The 22,216-nt window shown below is 35.0% G+C and overlaps 1 protein-coding gene across 1 annotated transcript; it reads right to left on the reverse strand.

Annotated features, from left to right (window-relative positions):
• Nucleotides 1-63: 63 nt before the first annotated feature.
• LOC128191399 (cadherin EGF LAG seven-pass G-type receptor 2-like) lies at nt 64-21,944 on the reverse strand. Its single transcript, XM_052863460.1, has 13 exons — nt 21,791-21,944; nt 21,442-21,624; nt 9,625-9,740; nt 9,334-9,514; nt 9,061-9,222; nt 4,534-4,674; nt 4,124-4,246; nt 3,605-3,781; nt 3,279-3,469; nt 2,852-3,203; nt 2,279-2,687; nt 2,146-2,183; nt 64-252 (listed from the first exon to the last, which is right to left on the reverse strand). Exons 1-13 carry the CDS (start codon nt 21,942-21,944, stop codon nt 185-187), a joined length of 2,295 nt encoding a protein of 764 aa, XP_052719420.1. The 3' UTR covers nt 64-184.
• Between the last annotated feature and the right edge of the window lie 272 nt (nt 21,945-22,216).

Genomic DNA, 22,216 nt, shown 5'->3' on the forward strand with positions numbered 1-22,216 from the left:
TTTTCAAATTATTCTATTATTATCACTCAAATAAAAACCGTTGATAACAGATGAACTAAAGAACAAAATCAAACATTTATTGTTTGTAAAAAAAAGTTTCTTTATAACCAAAAAATAAATATTAACAAAATTTAACTCAGTGTCAATTTTGATTAAATATTAATTTCAATGTCTGACGTGTGTGTCAATAAAAGCGATTATCGCTCGTTCTCCATGCCTCCCAAGTAATCTTTGTAGCCGGGGTACGCACACCTAAACAAAATCAGACATAACCATTAGTCAGAAAAAACGTCCTTTTTATTATTCATAAGTTGTATTCCGTTAATTCGATAATTATCGTATCATCAATGACATAAATTGAAGATTAAACGTGCATTTCATTGTCTTCTTAGGAAGGAATTTTTTAATAAATGAAAGTTTAATACCTTTGAAATATTTCTCAAATTAAAATTTCTCAATGAATACCTTTAACAGAGCACGTATAAGCATATACTTTTTCAATACTCATCAAATATTTTGGTGGATGTATATTGTATATATACTTCTATGTTAATGTACAAATTTGTATTGTAGAGCATATGTATGGGTGCATTTCAGCAGCGACGTTGAAACACAAAATTGGTAATTTTGAGAGATTTCGGAACAGTGTGATAGGTTAATTACCTTGCATCGAAGTCTGGTTTTATTAATAATACTTTTGATTAACTGATTCTTCCTTAACTAAACCAGGATGTCATCTTTTGATTACCTAGCATCGAAGTCTGACTTTATTAATAACGAATACTCTAAGCCTGGTTTTATCAATAACTAAAAGATAGTTTTTAAAACCACACGTTTTTAGGGCCAACAATTTTTTTGATTTTGTACAGGTTGACCTACTGGAGTTCTGTTTGTGTCGTCGCCGAAAATCTTTTAGGACGATGTATGAAGTGTTCACTATATTTGTAACACAAACATTTCTATGAAATTATTAATTTTCGCGGGGGCTGAATTTTTGTAGATTTGGTGTGTAGATAGCCTCATTGAATTAAAAACCTGTTGATTATTCATAATAGTGATTTCACGAAATTCTGTTCCCATTTTTGTACAAAATGCGACGTTACCCTGTAAAAGAAACATATAAAGAGACGACCCCGGGTCTAGTTAAGGAAGAATCAATGAAGCTAGAATGCAAGAAAGGAATGGGAAGAAATAACAGAACCAAAGGATAAAATGTTGGCAAGCACAACATTAGGCAAGCACAACATTAGTGTGATTTTAGTTGATAATATTAAATGCTTATAGTTGATATAAATGCTAAATTTCATGATAAAGAGGACGACTGTTTCCTCAAGGAACAAATCTTTAGGAAGCCTACAACGACTTCATTATCAAAAGGAACAGAAGAAATATCCAGAGGTTCAGTGCATGTTACATATAGAAAACTTGGACGAGCTACAAGCCACTATGGAACTTTAAAACAAAGACCATGAAAAGAATAATGGCAACGAAACTGTTAAGGAGACGGAAAGTAGATCATGCAGTTAAGATTAACAGAGGAGTTTGTCTTTCAAATCTGAATTATTACATGTGCATTTTTTTTCATTTGATGGAAAATTTATTTGTCTTGCAAGATTAGGAAACTTATTAATGTTTAATTAGAACGAAGAAATATTAAGAGATATCTGGTTGTTTGTAATTTTATTAATTAAAGGGCAATTCCCAAGAAAACACACGAAAGAGGACTTGAAAACTTACAATAAAGCATGGATTCTTGATTGCATTGCAACGAGTGATTGCGTGCACATCGATAACTACATGTAATTTGGTAGTTTTTAAAGACAAGCCAAGACACCGCAAAATAGCTGCCGACCGAAAAACGTCCATAATTGGAGGCAATTTACCTTATGCTAAAGTCTGACTACATGCGTAAATTGTGATCAGCTAGTCTGTGATATTAAGTATGTTGCAATTCAGACCATACGTCAGTTGTTATTTTCCTTTTCTAAGGGAAAGGCCACGGAGTTATATATATTACAGGTCAATAATTAGATACAGTCTTCAAAGAAACTTATTTATGTAATATTTTTTTATCAACTCATGACACTAGAATTGACAGAAACCCCTCAACACGTTACATTTGTTAAATACAGCAAACATACTTACGAGCTGGTTCTACGTAGGACATTTTTATTGGTTCTCTTCTGAAACCAGAAAATAATTTTTAAACTTCATCCTGCTATTATAATTATATTCTGAATATACATGTTTAATGACTCAACAAGGCTCCTGTTACAACCTGATTTTTGAGCGGCGTTTTCCTCTGCATTGCCTGGCTAATTCATCACACAGTCTTTTCATCCAGGAGAAGTCACCATAGCGGACGATGATAAATGAGATCAGTATAAAAAGGCCCAACAGGACAGACATACATACAACAAACCACGCCACATTCCGAGTGTCCTCAAAAAAAGTCATGTATCTGTCTGTGGTTGTAGAAACAGTGGTAGTGGGAACACCTGGGATCACTATGGTAACCGTGGTGGTGGTTGTCAGGTCGCCGCCATCAGTGGCGGTAATAATGATGTCTTTTGATGCCCCCGCACTGAAAGTGGATAAATCTGACGCCACGTACAGCCCACCATCAGAGTTCATTCTGAAGAATGTTCCCCCGGTTGAAGTTTGGTCGATGGAATACGTAATCTCACCTATAAAAAAGGGTTATCACTGGATCAGCAGTTTAACTGGTTTTTGCAGTTTTTTTCAAACTATAGTATATTATTAGAAAGATATCACAACAAACTAAGTTTGATCTCAAAAATAAATTTAGAGAAATAAAAAAGGGTCAGTGCATATAATTACGATTAATTACCAAAAGTGCCTATATCCCCATCTGTCGCCGGAATATCAGCTATGACTGTACCAACAGTGGAGTCGTGAGTGACGTAAAACGAGTAGGTGCTTCTGAAGAAGGTTGGGGTTTTATCGTTGATGTTGTTTATGTTGACCACGAGAGTAGCCGTGTCGGTCAGACTTCCGTCGGACACCGTCACACCACAGGATACAGTGGTAGCGAGGCCAGCGTCAACGTCGTAGTCGCTAGTGAACGTCAAAACCCCGGAAATTGGGTTAAGTGTGAACTCTGCGCAGTCAAGTGAATACGTTGTCGTGTCTCTTTCCGGGTCTGTGACGGCAAACGCCGGCGTCCCGATAGTGACACCAGCCTAAAAATAAAGCCATTTGAATATAAATAGTAAAATCCACTTAGTTTTGGTACGTTTTGGCAACTAAATACTCACTACTCCCTCGTTTCCGGTGACGGAGTATGTCGTCTTTGAGAAAGATGGCGGCTCGTTTACATTAGACACGTCGATAGTGAGCGTCCCGCTTGCCGACGCCTGTCCGTCAGATACATATGCCGTCACGTAGAATATTTTAGGGGTGATGATCTCATAGTCGATTGGAGTGGAAGTTGTTTTAACGTTACCGGCTTGCAAACAAAAATAATTTCATTAGGTACTATAAGTAACTGATATCAACGTCCATAGGTACATGTATTTGTAAAATGCACTCATATACTCGGGTATTTTTTAATGATTTTGAAGTAAATAGATAAAATACATACAGCTATCCACGGCGAAGTAGACAGAGCCCCCCGAGCTGATGGAGTAGGTCCACGTGTGCGTGTCCAGACTGTTGACGTCCGTCTTCTCAAGGGTGTACAATGTGGTGGAGGGGGCACTGTTTTCTGGCACGACTATCCCCGAGGGTAGGTTTGTGATGTTTAGAGCCGTGTTGATATCTGAAACAAACAACATGTCTGTCATTCTTTATCCAATGCTATAAGCATTCTTCCCTTGGAAAGTATTAGTGTTCAATAAACTATCTTTTTCAAATCTTCGTAAACTTTAGAATTGTATTTGGGGAAGAAATAAACTGGTTTTAGCTATCAAATTAAAAAGTTAAAATATTTTACTATCCTTAATATCTTTACATAGAGCTCTTGTTTAAAATAAGATCAATATACATTTGTACAACGCATAGTGAAATCTAAAAATTGTCAGTTATCCGGCATTTTTAATGCAGCTACATGTAGATTTTTGTTGGTTTTTTTTAATAAGAGTGATTCTGTAATAATGAAAACCTGATATTTTGACCGTCAAACTCCTGGGCCCGACCAGCGTGCTACCGTCATACACGTAGACAAACAGGTCATACGCTGTTGACGTCAGACCAGACAAACTGCTGTCTACCAGTATGGCTCCAGCTAAAACACAAATTGAACATTATCATTTGCAAGGATATTGCTTTAAACAGCAAAAAAAAAAAACGCTACAAAACCAAACGTTTCCCTTTTATTTTAAAGTAAAAATGGAAAAAAATACTGGTATTGTATTTCATTTTTTATTGATCTCGGTGATACATAAGAAAATAACTTTAAGAGTATAAAACCTTTTACGTGAAATATATAAAATAAGTGACATTTCACGTGTGACATTTTTGTTAAAAACTCAAAGATAAACACCAATATATTTTAAACTTTTCCACACATACAGTCGTATATCTTAAAAGGACATGCTGGGATACAGGTCATATTGTAATGAAGCTGGTCATTCTCCGGGTCAGTCGAGGTCACGGTGAATATTTTGGTTCCGATCGGTGTGGTGGATCCAGCAATTTCTATGGAGTTGGAACCTATAGGGTAATTTATATAAACATTTTGATTAGATTTGTTTTCATTTATTATTTTTTATCAATTTCTTTCACAAGCTCATTTGGCAGTGATTCTTTGTTTTGCAGACAACAACAGAAACGCTGGAGTTTATTGGTGTGGTTGAATTATCAGAATTAAGAGGTCTCTATTTCGTGGATTTTGTTTATACCGCATTTTTGTTTAATTTGTATATTTCTGTATATGTAATTAAAATCTTTCAATGATTTCTTTACACAGTTTCTATGTCCCTTTTACTGCTACAAATCAACAAAATGACAACATGGATTGTTTTAGCATGTGAGGTGAAAAACATCGGTTTTGATAACTTGGTTTTCGTTCTTTTGACTAATTCGAATGCTACTTTCTCTTACCAAAACTTCAATTCATAACACTTTGTGGGTATTTTGACGATATTCTGTATCTTTTAATTTAAAAAAAAATATGCAAAAACCAAAGGGGTTCGTCTGACTGTCCCTAATATAGCTCAAGGAATGTTACATTGAATCATTGATGGTTTCAGAATTACTAAAACGAGGGTGTATTAATTCAGTATTTTGAGTTTATATTGACCTACGTACCGGCAGTAGATCAGTCAATGGCGATTGTAAGTTAACTATTCGGTGGGTATTTTGTTATTTTCGTCCGTTGGTTAACTTCACGGCGGGTAGATTAGTTTATGTCGGCTGCATGTTAACTTACTGGCGTGTATATTAGTTATTGTCGGCTGATTGTTAGCTTACTGACGGGTATATTAGTTATTGTCGGGTGATTGTTAACTTACTGGCGGGTAGATTAGTTATTGTCAGCTGAATGTTAACTTACCGTGGGTAGATTAGTAATTGTCGGCTGATTGTTTACTTACTGGCGGGTAAATTAGTTATTGTTGGCTGAATGTTAACTTCCCGTGGGTAGATTACTTATTGTCGGCTGAATGTTAACTTTCCGTTGGTTGATTAGTTATTGTCGGGTGATTGTTAACTTACTGGCGGGTAGATTAGTTATTGTTGGCTGAATGTTAACTTACCGCGGGTAGATAAGTAATTGTCGGCTGATTGTTAACTTACCGGCAAGTAGATTAGAAATTGTCGGCTGATTGATGTGATCGTTAACTTCACAGCGGGTAGATGAGGTAACGTTGGCTGAACGTTAACTTACCGTAAGAAGATTAGTTATTGTCGGCTGATTGTTAGCTTACTGACGGGTATATTAGTTATTGTCGGGTGATTGTTAACTTACTGGCGGGTAGATTAGTTATTGTCAGCTGAATGTTAACTTACCGTGGGTAGATTAGTAATTGTCGGCTGATTGTTTACTTACTGGCGGGTAAATAAGATATTGTTGGCTGAATGTTAACTTCCCGTGGGTAGATTACTTATTGTCGGCTGAATGTTAACTTTCCGTTGGTTGATTAGTTATTGTCGGGTGATTGTTAACTTACTGGCGGGAAGATTAGTTATTGTCGCCTGAATGTTAACTTCCCGTGTGTAGATTAGTTATTGTCGGCTGAATGTAAACTTACCCTGGGTAGATTAGTTATTGTCGGCTGATTGTTAACTTGCCGGCAGGTAGATTTGTTATTGTCGGCTGAATGTTAACTAACCGTGGGTTGATTAGTTATTGTCGGGTGATTGTTAACTTACTAACATGTATATTAGTTATTGTCGGGTGATTGTTAACTTACTGGCGGGTAGATTAGTTATTGTTGGCTGAATGTTAACTTACTGTGGGTAGATTAGTTATTGTCGGGTGAATTTTAACTTACCGCGGGTAAATTAGTTATTGTTGGCTGAATGTTAACTTACCGGCGGGTAGATTTGTTATTGTCAGCTAAATGTTAACTTACTGACGGGTATATTAGTTATTGTCGGGTGATTGTTAACTTACTCGCAGGTAGATTAGTTATTGTCGGCTGAATGTTAACTTACTGGCGGGGAAATTAGTTATTTTCGGCTGAATGTTACCTTCCGTGGGTAGATTAGTTATTGTCGGCTGAATATTAACTTACCGTGGGTAGATTAGTTATTGTCGGGTGATTGTCAACTTACTCGCGGGTACATTAGTTATTGTCGGCTGATTCATGTGATTGTTAACTTCACGGCGGGTAGATTAGTTAATGTCGGCTGAACGTTAACTTAACGTATGTAGATTAGTTATTGTCGGCTGAATGTTAACTTACCGGCGGGTAGATTAGTTATTGTCGGCTGATTGTTAACTTACTGGCGGGTAGATTAGTTATTGTCGGCTGAATGTTAACTTACTGACAGGTATATTAGTTATTGTCGAGTGATTGTTAACTAACTGGCGGGTAAATAAGATATTGTTGGCTGAATGTTTACTTCCCGTGGGTAGATTAGTTTTTGTCGGCTGATTGTAAACTTACTGACAGGAATATTAGTTATTGTCGAGTGATTGTTAACTAACTGGCGGGTAAATAAGATATTGTTGGCTGAATGTTAACTTCCCGTGGGTAGATTAGTTATTGTCGGCTGAATTTTAACTAACCGTGGGTTGATTTATAATTGTCGGGTGATTGTTAACTTACTGGCGGGTAAATTAGTTATTGTCGGCTGAATGTTAACTTTCCGTGGGTAGATTAGTCATTGTCGGCTGAATGTAAACTTACCGTGGGTTGATTAGTTATTGTCGGGTGATTGTTAACTTACTGGCGGGTAAATTAGTCATTGTCGGCTGAATGTTAGCTTACTGACTGGTATATTAGTTATTGTCGGCTGATTGTTAACTTACTGGCGGTTAGATTAGTTATTGTCGGCTGAATGTTAACTTACCGTGGGTAGATTAGTTATTGTCGGTTGATTGTTAACTTACTGACAGGTAACTTAGTTATTGTTGAGTGATTGTTAACTAACTGGTGGGTAAATAAGTTATTGTTGGCTGAATGATAACTTCCCGTGGGTAGATTAGTTATTGTCGGCTAAATGTTAACTTACCGTGGGTTGATTAATTATTGTCGGGTGATTGCTAACTTACTGCAGGGTAAATTAGTTATTTTCGGCTGAATGCTAACTTTCCGTGGGTAGATTAGTTATTGTCGGCTGAATGTTAACTTACCGTGGGTTGATTAGTTATTGTTGGCTGAATGTTAACTTCCTGTGGGTAAATTAGTTATTGTCGGCTGATTGTATTACTGGCGGGTAAATTAGTTATTGTCGGCTGAATGTTAACTTCCCGTGTGTAGATTAGTTATTGTCGGCTGAATGTTAATTTCCTGTGTGTAGATTTGTTATTGTCGGCTGAATGTTAACTTCCTGTGGGTAAATTAGTTATTGTCGGCTGATTGTGAACTTCCTGGCGGGTAGATTAGTTATTGTTGGCTGAATGTTAACTTCCTGTGGGTGTATTAGTTATTGTCGGCTGATTATTAACTTACTGTCAGGTAGATTAGTTATTGTCGGCTGATTCATGTGATTGTTAACTTCACGGCAGGTAGATTTGTTAATGTCGGCTGAACGTTAACTTAACGTTAGAAGATTAGTTATTGTCGGCTGAATGTTAACTTTCCGTGGGTAAATTAGTTATTTTCGGCTGAATGTTAACTTTCCGTGGGTAGATTAGTTATTGTCGGCTGAATGTTTACTTACCGTGGGTAGATTAGTAATTGTCGGCTTAATGTTTACTTACTGGCGGGTAAATTATTTATTGTCGGCTGAATGTTAACTCCCCTTGGGTAGATTAGTTATTGTCGGGTGATTGTTAACTTACTGACGGGTACATTAGTTATTGTCGGCTGAATGTTTACTTATCGTGGGTAGATTAGTTATTGTCGGCTTAATGTTTACTTACTGGCGGGTAAATTAGTTATTGTCGGCTGAATGTTAACTCCCCTTGGGTAGATTAGTTATTGTCCGGTGATTGTTAACTTACTGGCAGGTAAATTAGTTATTGTCGGCTGAATGTTAACTTTCCGTGGGTAAATTAGTTATTGTCGGCTGAATGTTAACTTAACGTTGGTTGATTAGTTATTGTCGGGTGAATGTTAACTTACCGTGGGTAGAGTAGTTATTGTCGGCTGATTGTTAACCTACCGGCGGGTAAATTAGTTATTGTCGGCTGAATGTAAACTTACCGTGAGTAGATTAGTTATTTTCAGCTGAATGTTAACTTCCCGTGGGTAAATAAGTTATTGTCGGCTGAATGTTAACTTCCCGTGGGTAGATTAGTTATTGTCGGTTGAATGTTAACTTCCCATGGGTAGATTAGTTATTGTCGGCTGAATGTTAACTTACCGGCGGGTATATTAGTTATTGTCAGCTGAATGTTAACTTACCGGCGGGTAGATTAGTTATCGTCGGCTAAATGTTAACTTAACGGCGGTTAGATTAGTTATTGTTGGCTGATTGTTAACTTACCGGCGGGTAGATTAGTTATTGTCGGCTGCTGATTCCTTAGAATGTACACTGTGTATGTTTCATGGACAGTTACTTTGGTGTCTGTGCAGTCGATTGTAATAACATACTGGCGCTGTGTGTCGTAGTCTAGATCGTTGTCAGCTCTCAAATAAACTGCATAATCTGCCAGATGATGAAACATATTACTTTGGTCTTTTACCAAATATTTTTATCTATGTGTTATGGTTGTTGATTAATTGAAACAGATTGTATCTTCAATTACCGTTTCTTTACCTGCTGTTCCGGAAGCATATCGTAGATATAGATCAGTGGTCGTTGGGTCAATGTTGTTGATAGAACACGTGACTGTGTCAGCCAATGAGGCGTCAGTAACCGTCAGGACTTTTAACTGAGTCTCTACAGCAATGTCTTCACTGATAGACGTTGTATCGGGAAGGTTTTGAAAAACGGGAGGCTGTCAAGAAGGAATATTTTTAATCATCAGATAAATCTTAAATAAAATGTCGTTACTTGTATATAAAACCTTATATGTTATTAACGAAAGGAAAACGATTCTATTCTCACATAATTTGTAACAGTCAATGAGTACACATGTGTATCTGTGTTTCCACAGTTGTCTGTAGAGGTGAAGGTCAGTTGTGTTGTTCCGACAGGGAGTTGGTTTGTTGTTGTAAGAGCACCTGTTAAAAAATACCGGTGAAAAATTGTCAAATATGGAAAAAATTAAAATGCATACATTATCGAAGTAGCTTTCGACCTTAGTCGAGTTATTAGACAGTATCTTCTCTGTTTACAATGTCTCTCTGACAATCCAATTCAAGATTTTTAGCCGGGCTTTGCTAAAAGCCCTGGCTGTAGGCGTCCCAATCGCCGTTCTTACTATAAATAGCAAAGTAAACAAAAAACCTAATAGCCTTCAAGAAGAAAACCTCCGATATACAAAATAGTTATCCTTATATTCTCCAAGCTATGTAATAAAAGTGCTATTTTGTTTTATTTTTGAGAAATCAAGCAAAAATCGTTTTATTTATAATTGCCAAATCTTTATCAACGCTATACACACGAGATTGAATATTTGGACACATAAACATTCTGCGCAGGGATATCGCGAACTACTTTCCGAAGCGTGGGAAGAAGAAAAACAAAACAAACAGCGGCATATTCGATTGAGAAAGAAATACTAAACATGGTAAGTATCATGTAATTAGCTATTTATGTAAATACTTGATATATTGTTTCTCCAAAGCTGATAGGAAATTTGACAGAGTGCAGAAAAATGTATGTTTTTTTACCGATTGCATGAATATATAGGCTATAGGTCAATTTAGAACCCGTCAATCCCTCATTCGTAAATTATAGTGTTTATTAGCTGAACATGATTATAACCATAATTTTCACAATTTTAATGTAACGAAGTTATGTTGTTCATATAGTGTTATTAATTTTATTCTTATTCTTTCGTTCATAACACATTGATACTCTTTCTGTGAACGAAACGACTGTGCGCTTCGACTAGTGGGCACGTACCGCCATAATGAGTTCCCGTTTATCTGTCAGTCGTGAACTGTAGTATTGATATTTGACTACCATCAGTTTCATCCAGTAAAAATTTTATGTATTAAATTTGTTTTCTGTAAGCGAAAATATTTAGAACCATTGACGCTATAAGTGAGCGCCTACCGCCATGCTGAAATGCTTGTAAATCAAAAATTGGCCATGACAATGATTGAAATTAATTATCTTAATTTGTTTCGTATTTAAAAAAAAAAATCAGAGTGAAGAAAATATCAGCATTGTGTATAGTTTATTTTGAAATGACACGGATCATAGAATGCTATAAAATTTCACAGCTATAAGAAATGGCATGTCTTCATGTGAATGTGTTCTGAGAAGTGGGGTTGGTTTGAACATTTCATAAATGAACAAGGTAGTTGAATAGAGTTGGAGGTGAACAAACTTATATTGTGAGAAATATTGGAGTTTGAATTGAAATTACAACTTGAAATTGAATGTTCTTGGGAGTCAAACAATTTGAACGAGGTACAATTTCTTGGAGAATGAATATTCTTGGAGTTGAACAATTTGAAAGATGTAATATTTCTTGAAGAATGAATTTTCTTGGAGTTGAACAATTTGAAAGATGTAAAAAATCTTGGAGAATGAATATTCTTGGAGTTGAACAATTTGAAAGATGTTAGATTTCTCAGAGTGTGAATATTCTTGGAGTTGAACAATTTAAAAGATGCAAGATTTCTCAGATTGTCAGTATTCTTGGAGTTGAACATTCAAGCTTGAATATACTTGTATGTATGAGAAAACTATGTTCAAAATATTCAAAGTGTTTGAGGCTAAAGCATATCAGAAGTTCTTGTAAATTACATAAAAAACAATTTATATACTGTCCAATGTATTAGTAGAGTTAATTATTTTTTTTAAAAAATGCCATCGTAAAGAAAAATATTTTTTAATAACATCCAATGTCTGAAGATTTTCTGTAATATTGTAAGACTGGAAAAAGTGAAATGAATTTATTTAAAATTTAAAGAGAATTGTTTGAAATGTTAGTTTGAGATTGATTGAAATACAATGGAGTTTAAAATCCTGTGCAAAGGTGATTTACATCAAGGTTCCAATATTTTCCCATTGCTATCAAGAGGTAAACAATGCGTTTCCATTTGCTTGATATTTTTATTAAAAACTCGTACATTAGATGTTTATGATTGGACTAAACAGGATTTATATGATGTGTTGAAGCAAGGGGATGGACTGTATAGGAAAATACAGAAGGAAACTTTAAGTCCAAATGAATATTTGCATCCAAGTGAACTACCAGAGAAGGTCGTGTTTGAAGATCATAATTTTAATTATGAATTTCGAGTGAAAGTGTTGCAAACTTTTAGTGGTGTAATTTGCGGACAATTTGTGGGGAATATGTCAGTTTTTTCTCTTGAAAATGCCATACTCTCTTCGTATAGTGGCAGTGGCTTTGCATATTACATTTTGCTTGTTCAAGGAAGTGCAATAGGCATATTTTATAATGGGCAAAAGTTTTTTGTGTTTGATTCTCATGCCAGAGATGAAAATGGCAGAAGTTGTTCAGATGGATCATGCATTTTAGGCGAAAGTTCCTGTCTTGCAGATTTATGTTTTCACTTACGAGATGTAGTAAAGTCTTCATGTTCTTTGCCATTTGAGGAGCTGCAGTTTGATTTGCATGTTTTTAAGTTATCACATACTTTCAAAAGAAAAAGATCTTCAGCTAATACAAACATGGATGATCACACAAAGACAAAGCAATTTAAGACAGGAATTCTGGAAAATCTTAGCACTGTCATAAATCAAAGAATGCATCTTAATGATCAAGTGTGCAATCCAAATGCTATTAGAAATAGCTTTCATGATAGTATTAAAGATGGTCCTTTATACATTTGTTCATCATGCACACAGACTTACTTCAAACACTCTGTTCAGAGAGTAGATAGGACAAAATTCAAACATAAAGATCTAATGCTAGCTTGCCTTACAGGTTACAAAAGTGTTGGTAATAAAGAATGGGTTTGTAAGACTTGTGTTGGTGCTCTTGCATCTGGGAAAATTCCAGCATGTTCAGTTGCAAATGGTTTAAAATTTCCTGAAATTCCTGATGAACTTAAGCTAACTCAATTGGAAGAGCGATTAGTTGCTCCTAGATTGGCATTTATGCAAATCAGAGAAATGCCACGTGGAGGACAGTTGAGTTTAAAAGGAAATGTTGTTAATGTTCCAGCAGATGTAAACACCACTGTTAAAATATTACCAAGGATGCAGTGTGATGAAGATACCATTCTTCTGAAATTTAAACGGAAAATGTCTTATAAACATCATATGTCATTTGAAAAGATCAGACCTAACAAGGTTTTTGAAGCAGCAAAGTGGTTGGTTAACAACAGCTTGTTGTTCAGAAATGAAGGAATACAAGTTGATGAGAATTGGATGAACAACTACCAACAATTAACTGAGGATGATAATTTGTTAAGAGTAGATGCTGGAATACAGAAAGAGGATAGTCCTGGTGAAGATGAAACAGATCAGTGGACAGAGGATGAACATTTTGAAAACAGACCAACTGGAAATTTTGACACTTTGCTTCATCCAGCAGATTTTAGAGAATTTAACCAAATTCTTTCTTTAGCACCTGGAGAAGGCAAAACTCCCTTGGGACTATTTCAGGACATTTTTTCAGAATTCTTGGCTTTCCCAACAATTTACTGTGGCACATCTAGACAAGATAACACTTGTAGGACTGTACCATTGCACTACAGCACAATTTGTAAATGGGAGTTAAGAAATGTTGACAGAAGAGTTGCTATGAATCTCCCAAATATATTCTACAAGTTAAAGAAATTACAAATCAAGCAGATAAAGGACAAAGTTTCTTTGGCAATGAGAAAATGCAAAACAAATGGGAAAAGAATTACAGTTGAACAGGTCTTGTCCCCAGGTTTCATTGATGATGTTGCTATGCATGATGAAGGATTTAGAGTGTTACGAAAACTTCGAGGTTCCCCACCATACTGGGAGAGTGCAAAAAAAGATGTTTTTGCAATGATCAAACAACTTGGTGTACCAACTTGGTTCTGTTCTTTCTCAGCTGCGGAGACTAGATGGGTACCTTTACTTCAGTGTTTGGCTAAACTAGTTAAACAAAAAGAATTGACAGAACAAGAGACCATTGAAATGACATGGCAAGAGAAGTGTGAATTAATAAAGTCTGATCCTGTAACCTGTGCCAGATACTTTGACAATAGAATCCAGTGTTTCTTAAATTCTGTCTTGAAAAGCCACTCTCAACCAATTGGAGAAATTGCTGACTATTTTGGTAGAATAGAGTTTCAGCAAAGAGGATCACCTCACATCCACCTTCTCATATGGATAAAAGATGCTCCTGTATATGGTCAGTCTCATTTATCAGATGTTATCAGTTTCATTGATAAATATGTCACCTGCAAAAAAGACATAACAATTCCAAGTCTTGTTAATTATCAGACACACAGACATGCAAGAACTTGTAGGAAAAAAGGTAAAGCAATTTGCAGGTTCAATTTCCCTATCCCTCCTATGCCATCAACTGTTATTTTAGAGCCATTGAATGATGATGACAAGAAGCTTGCAGAGAAAAATTTTATGAAGGTAGCTACTTTAATGAACGAAATGAATAATGTTGATGTTATGAGTTTCTCCGACTTCTTGAAAGAATTAGAAATGGATCTTCATACTTATTTATTGGCTGTGAGGTCATCATTATGTAGTCCCAAAATTTTTCTCAAACGCTTACCTTGTGAAACAAGAGTCAACAATTATAACACTATTGCATTAAAATGTTGGGAAGCAAACATGGATATTCAATTTATTCTTGATCCATATGCATGCGTATCTTACATAGTGTCATACATCTCAAAAGGACAAAGGGGATTGTCAAATTTATTACATCAAGCATGTAAAGAGGCTAGATCAAGTGAGAGTGATATCAGGCAACAGGTTAGAAAAATAGGAAATCAGTTTCTTTCTCATGTAGAAATTGGAGCTCAAGAAGCTGTATATCTAGTCCTGCAAATGCCTTTAAGGAAATGCACAAGGTCTGTTGTATTCATAGACACAAATTCAGCAGAAAAGAGAGTTGCTTTATTAAAATCTTTCACAGACTTGCAACATTTACCAAAGAATTCAACCAACATTGAGGCAGATAGTGTTTTGAAGAAATACAAGCGAAGACCTAAAAAATTGAATGACTGTATATATGCTGATTTTGTGTCCTGGTTTGACACAATTTATTCTGCTAGACAAAATAAATATGCATCTGCAGAGAGTGAATTGCCTGAAGATGATGTTGAAAATAATGATGACACTATTAGTGAAAGTGAAAGTGAAGAAGAAAATAAAACAGAAATTATAGAATTTAAAGATGGGACATTATTAAGAAAAAGAAGTAAGCAAAAGGTTCTGCGTTACAACAAGGTATCAGAAAATGAAAACAATGAAGAACATTATAGACAGCTGTTAATGTTGTTTACATCATGGAGAAATGAGGAGTGTGACTTAATGAATAAATGCAATTCTTTTTATGAAAGTTATCATAAAATGGAAGATGTTATATTGCTAAATCAACAGAAATATGAAAAAATTGACCAACAATTGCTAGAAACAGCAATTACCGAATATTCTGAGGATTTTGAAAATTCTATAAGAGATCCTGTTTTGCCTCAAATTGATCACCAAGAACTCATTGATAATATTGAAGGCCACCATCCATCAAGGATGTATGGTTGTTTTGATCCATCTGTAAATGAGGTTTCCAATTCCTGTGAGCAACCGTGTTCATATGATCTTGGTCAAGACATTGGTATCACAAGAAAGCAATTAGATGATTCCTGTTTACCCTTGAATGAAATGAGTGATGATGCATTTAGAACACTTGCTCAAAATCTAAATCTTCAACAAAAAGAATTTTTCTACCATGTATATCATTGGTTGAAGACAGAGACTGATCCTTTGTACATTTTCCTCTCTGGAGGCGCAGGAGTAGGAAAAAGTGTAGTACTGCGAGCTTTGTATCAGGCTTTACTAAAATATTACAATCATCGCCCAGGAGAAAACCCTGACCATCTTAAAATTTTACTTTGTGCTCCAACAGGAAAAGCTGCTCATAACATTGGAGGAAACACAATACACAACACATTTAGCATTCCAGTTGGTAGGGGATTTAAATTTAAACCTTTAGATATGCAGCAATTGGACACAATGAGATGTAAATACCATTATGTCAAGGTGATTTTCATTGATGAGATTTCTATGGTTGGTAGTGGTATGTTCAATTTTATTAATTTAAGACTACAAGAAATTAGAGGATGTACAAAACCATTTGGAGGGATTAGTGTAGTAGCTGTTGGAGATCTTTTCCAACTGAAACCAGTGATGGATTCTTGGATATTTAAACAAAGGTGTGATGGACTTCAAGTTCTTGGAACAAATTTATGGAAAGACCTGTTTTCTTTCTATGAACTTGAAAAAATAATGAGACAGAGGGATGATTTAGAATTTGCACAGCTCTTGAACAGACTTAGGGAAGGAAATCATTTGATTCCAGAAGACATAGATAAACTCAAAACAAGAATTACTGTAAAAGAGAATCTCTCTGCATCTGCTCAGAAATTGCCTCATTTATATACTACCCGTGCTGCATCAACAGAACATAACATGGAAGTACTTGCAAGTGTTTCAGAAGCACAGAAAACATCAGTTGATGCCATAGACAGTATTTCTGGTGAAATTTCTACAGACCTTAGAAGAAAAATTCTAGATAAAGTGCCTGATGATCCATCAAAAACAATGGGACTAAAAAAAAATTTGCAAGTGGGTGTTGGTATACAATATGAATTATGTGTAAATATAAATGTTGAAGATGGAATGACAAACGGTTCTCCTTGTATTGTTCAATTATTAGATTTCAGAGTTGAAAACTCCACAAGATGCAGTATCATTTGGGTTAAGTTTGAAAACAAATCAACTGGAAAGCTTTGGCGTGAAAAATATGCTCATTTATTTATTGAATGCATTCCTTCACATTGGACACCTATTTTAGAAACAACAAGAAGTTTTACCTTACAGCACTATAAAACTTACTATGTTACTCGACGCCAATTTCCACTTCAAGTTGCTGCAGGGAAGACAATTCACAAATCACAAGGCTCAACTTTAAAGGGAGTTGTGATAAACTTTGAAGGCAGAAAAACAGAACATATTCATTATGTTGGTTTGAGTAGAGTGCAAAACCTGAATTCTGCATATATTCTCAACTTGAATGAAAAAAAAATCTGTGTTTCAAGCGAAGTACAAGAGGAAATGGTTCGTCTTAGACAAAAATGTGGAACAAAATTAAGCATCCCTAATGTAGAACAACTCGGAATATCAAGAAGTATTACCATCTGTTTTCAAAACTGCAGATCTCTACAGAAGCATATTGAAGACATACGAAAAGACAGATATATCACCAAGGCTGATATATTGGGATTGTGTGAAACACGAGTTTTACAAAACAAACATTTATACAATTTAGATATGTACAATTCCTTCTTTGTTTCTGAAAAATGTCCCCATGGAATGGCAGTCTACAGCAAATGCAATGTTGCAAGTCTCTCAGGTCATTGTATAGCTGGGGTTGAGTTGATTTTAATGCAAGTACAGCATATCAATATCATTTTTATTTACTTTCCCCCCAAATCTTCTACTCTCAAAGTTTGCAAAGAGCTTTTCCAAGAAATAGTAAAAAAAGTGTGTTTGAAAGACTGCACAGTTATTATGGGAGATTTCAATCAAAATGTTTTGGAAGGTAGTCAAATTGCACAATATATTTGTGAGTCCTTTGGCTTCATTCAGCTTTTGAATTCTGTTACAACAGACTATGACTCTTGTCTTGACCATATTTACATCAATTTTTCAAAGTCAGATCTTCTTGCATATGGTACATTAGAGTCTTACTTCTCTGATCACAAGCCAGTTTATGCCATAATTAATGAAAATGCAATTACATTATAAGCATAAGTTATACACTAGCAAACAAAAATATTACATCTGATGTGGTACTTACCATGTGTTGTTAATCTACCGGTATTTTAAAATAGTGAATTATAGATAGTATGTTTTATACCTTACCTTTCACATTATCAATAATATTTTTTTTATTGCAATAAGACTGAAATTATGAAACAGTATTACTAATTTATCATCTTCATTCAGTGTTAAATATTAGATATGATATTATAATATGGTAAAAAATCAACTTTCAATACTGCATGTAATATATTCAAATCATTTTTAAAAAGAAATATGTCAATACTTGTGTTTACTTAATCTTTTTATATATATTCAAAGCTAACTCATTGATATTTGTGCATATAACTTAAACTTGCATAGTGCATTTTTTTTTACATCAACAGAGTTCTGACACAGACCTTGCTACAATAATGAAAGCAGTTGTGGGACACTCTCCCTATCCAAAGAAATTAACTGTGAAAGTCCTTTGTAGTGACCCAGCAACAACTTATATCAATGACAAGAAGGAAAAGAGAGAGCTGATGAACACTGTTATTGCAGACAGTTCCAAAGTGGTCAAATGTGTGGTTTATGATGCTAAAAAATTTCACAGGTTTAAAGCTGGCACCACCATTATTCTGAGAAACATCATTCGCAAGCCAGATGGGATAGCTGTAACAAGTGCGACAGTTATATTTCCTGCACCAAAAACCCTCAACCTCCCACCATATATGGAGAAGGAAGGGATGGCTATTTTGCATCCCCCCCCTGCTGATGTGAAAACTGTGGAAGAAGCTTTGGCATCTCCCACCAAAACCAAAGTGTCCGTCCGTGGGAAAATCATTCAGGTTTGTATCGAAACAGTAGTAAGAAAGACACCTGTGTTTTTTCAATAACTTTACCTTCTCGAATTATTTCCTAGTAATGGTTCAGAGTTTTATGCATAAATATTCAATGTTGCATCCATTTCTTAATAATAACCTGTATTCACACTATCATCTAACATTGCCCATGATGTACATATATAATGTGACAAATTGCTGTCATTTTAAAAAGGACTACTGTACAATACTTAAACCATATGCATGTGTAATAGCCTTAATTTTCTAACCTAACTCCGAATTTAAAGGCTTCATACTTCTGACAAACCTATCAATTATACTAATTAGGATTTCATGTACAGTATTAGCATTTTACTTTATGTGCACACATTCCACACTTCTTTGTTAATTATGCAATGACAGCTTACATGTAAATATCATATTTTGATGCATTTTCTTGAGATGTAAACTCTTATAAAAGGATATAATTATTCAATTATGTATAAAATACATTCACATAATTATTATTAAATATGCTTAAAAGCATTAAAAATTTTAAGCTTGCAATAAATTCAATTGTTCAATATCTGTTTGTAATGTATTATAGGAGGAAGCTACACGTTTGGTAACAGTCAAAAATGAAGAAAATGTAAAGGTGAAAAACATCTTCTTGGAGGATTCCACCAAAAAATGCAAGATAGCATTGTGGAGAAATCTAGCTGATCAGACCATCAGACCAGGTGACTACGTGGAGGTCTCTGACTGCATTACAAACACCTTCAGAAACGAGGTATCCTTATCTACCACGTCCAGGACAACAATCACTGTAAGTTTGCCTCTCTTTCTATACATTTATGTTACTTTTCATTATATAAATGTTGCCTGATGTCCTACAAATCTTTAAATCTGTAGTAAATAATAAAGTTCAATAAAAATTATTTCATTTTTCAAACAGAAAACAGAGTGCCCAGAAGAAAATGTTAAATGGGAGATAGAATCTGTGTGCATTGAGGACAAGAACACTGCCACCCTGTTGCTGAAAGATGACAGAGTTGTGACAGCACCGGTGAAGTCCCTCCTGGATGCCTTTCCTGAGTGTGAAGAAAAGGACCTTGAAAAGTATCTACTTTCCCTTTGTAGCCCAACTTTAGTAGTACAGTGTACATTTAAGGGCAGTGATTTGATTGCCATGAAATTTTAGGTTCTTGAATATACATGGGATTTTATTTTTTTGTGTGTTCAGAATGTGCCATACATTCCCATACTATTTGCAACAATTCATGTTACTGCTTGTATCATCACAACATCCCATCTTGTTTGTTTATACAAGAGGTCTGTTTTGTATTTTGCTTTGTGTTCACTTGTTTTTCAGACACATTTTCTTTTGCATGTCTTGATGAAATGTTTTGGCACTATTTTCAAGCCTTAACTTGTTTCTCATTTTTTCAGATTATTGTCAACACCCTTTCAATGATTAACATTGTATTTTTATTCTAATGATGCTATTTTTTTTTTTTACATGTTCTCTATTCAAATCATTTTTGCATAATATTAATGTGCCAAACATTGAATATTATTTTGATCTGTGTTGAAGTTTTCATTTCATTTAATTGAAATACTTAAAATTCTTGTAACAATTGCTAAAACATTAACTTTTCAATGCCCAACCTAAACTGATTGTGTAAGATTTGTACATGTGGTGTGCATTTGGAAAAAAACCAACATTTAAGTCCTTGTATTTTGAACTAAGCATTGTTTTTTCATAACAATACAATGCATGTGCCTTTTCATGATAATTATGTATTTGTTAGAATTTAGACATTCTTTGTACATTCAACAAGGATAACTTAGTAACCCTTTCTTAGATTCGAGATATTGAAACTGCCATTAATGTTTCCTTGTATTGAAATGCTTTTCATCTTGCTTTTATTGGATTTTTGTTTAATGACTGTGGAATTTTGGTAAAAATTTTCAATAATTATTTTAATTTTTTTAGATGGTAAATTTGTACAATGTGTTTTGTATGGTGCTACCGGTATTGCTAATGATGAGACCACAGTCATTATCTGTATATATTTGTTCTTGTATATGTGTTTTATTTTTTTTTTTATGTCATTTTTTTGGGAGGAGGGGGTCATTGAGTAGATACATAGCACAGATGTTGAAGAAAGACAAACATTAGTTTTGGTTTTCTAATGTCATTTTAGTGAACATTTTTAAAATTTAGTTACTTGGCTCTTTGAGTATACAATGTCTTTTGTATGGTGCCAGATGAATTTTGCTCAGTATTGATAATGAGGAGACCAAAGATTACTATGAAGATAATTTTGTAAATAAACTGTTTAAAAAATCCTTTGTTGTAGTTTTTCTCCTTGTTGCAAGGTTAAAAGTAATAATATGGAAAACTTACCTCTCTTGGCAATTATTAAATGCAGTATGTCAAGTTGAATAATTAGTACAAGATCTACAGCTGTAGCTAAGTGTGTTCTCTACTTGAACAAAAAGTCTCTTAATATTTATTTCCCTTGTGTTGCACCAAGCACACATTATTGTTAAAAGTCTCTTTTACAACCGTTTTGATACCCTCTACAAATTAAACATTTCATTGAAGTGTAATTTGTAACCTTAAAGCCCGGCTTTCAGTACTTTCAGTACTTTGATTATTTTTGCATCTGAAAAATACAAATGTGATACATATCAAAGCTCAAAAATATCAATATGCTTTGCAAAATATCGAATTTCCCTACAATGTGTATTCTTTTACTTTTTATTACATGTCACAAATATATATGCGTTAATCAACCAAAAACCTTTCTGAATCTAACCATAATTTACTTTTTCACGACTTTTCAGACTGATGAATTATTTGGGAAAAAAGAAAAATTGACTTATACTAATGGCATTTTAGTGGACATGCGTTGATATCATAATGAAAATGACGCCTCACGGCCATTTGCTTTATAGTCCTTTTATATAACAATGCTTGTGTTACCTGTGACAGTATCGTAGTTGAACACTGCTGAACTACCGGCGGGGTTGGTTGCCGTCCATTGGGTGGTTAGTGTATCCAGGGTGTCGGCGTCTGTAGCGGTTACCGTGGCAATCAGGGTCCCCACGGCGGTGTCGTCTGTCACGGACCTGCTCGTGGGTGATGCACCGAATGTAGGTACGTTACCTTGAAAACATATACAAATTAACTTTAAAAAAAATATCACCAATGGTTTTACACACTTTTAAATTATCATGGCTGTTTCATCGCACTCATTCGCTACATATTTTGCCATATATTATACTGCTAAACATAAACAGAAAAAAGTATGACAATATTGCGTGCTGCTAACCCGGTGATAGTCTGGCCTCGATGCTGAACTCTATGTTGTTGTCAGTGTAAGCTATAAAGGAGGAGTCGGTAGCCATGGGGCTGGTGGTGGCCGAGTCCGAATATATTACGTTCTCGTCGCCACTACCCCAACCCCAGTTAGTCTTGCGATACATTGGTATTGTGGCTGCAGTGGACTTACTGGGACAAAAACAAGGTGTGTTAGAATGAAATGTTATTTTTTTGCAGTAGAAAAGGGAACATTATACAGTGCTAAGATAACCGATCTTACAATCCGACAAAGTCTCCTGGACGTACTGGAATTTGCTGGTCGGCAGGAATTGGTTCTGTTTTCTCTGCGTTTTGATCCGCCGCTATAAAACATCTCAAATATACATTGTATGATACAAAACAATCTTAATAAGCAAATAATAACATCGTTTTATCA

The sequence above is a fragment of the Crassostrea angulata genome, chromosome 7, assembly GCF_025612915.1.
Source record: "Crassostrea angulata isolate pt1a10 chromosome 7, ASM2561291v2, whole genome shotgun sequence".
Lineage (NCBI taxonomy): Eukaryota > Metazoa > Mollusca > Bivalvia > Ostreida > Ostreidae > Magallana > Magallana angulata.

What these genes read in the sequence shown, in the direction of transcription:
- LOC128191399 (XM_052863460.1), bottom strand. Translation starts at nt 21,944, where the DNA reads ATGTATCGCAAGACTAACTGGGGTTGGGGTAGTGGCGACGAGAACGTA. An exon ending in CAACTACGATACTGTCACAG is followed by an intron (nt 9,741 to 21,441) that starts GTAACACAAGCA and finishes ATTTTTTAACAG; the next exon opens with GTGCTCTTACAACAACAAAC. An exon ending in TCCTTTTAAGATATACGACT is followed by an intron (nt 4,247 to 4,533) that starts GTATGTGTGGAA and finishes TTTGTGTTTTAG; the next exon opens with CTGGAGCCATACTGGTAGAC.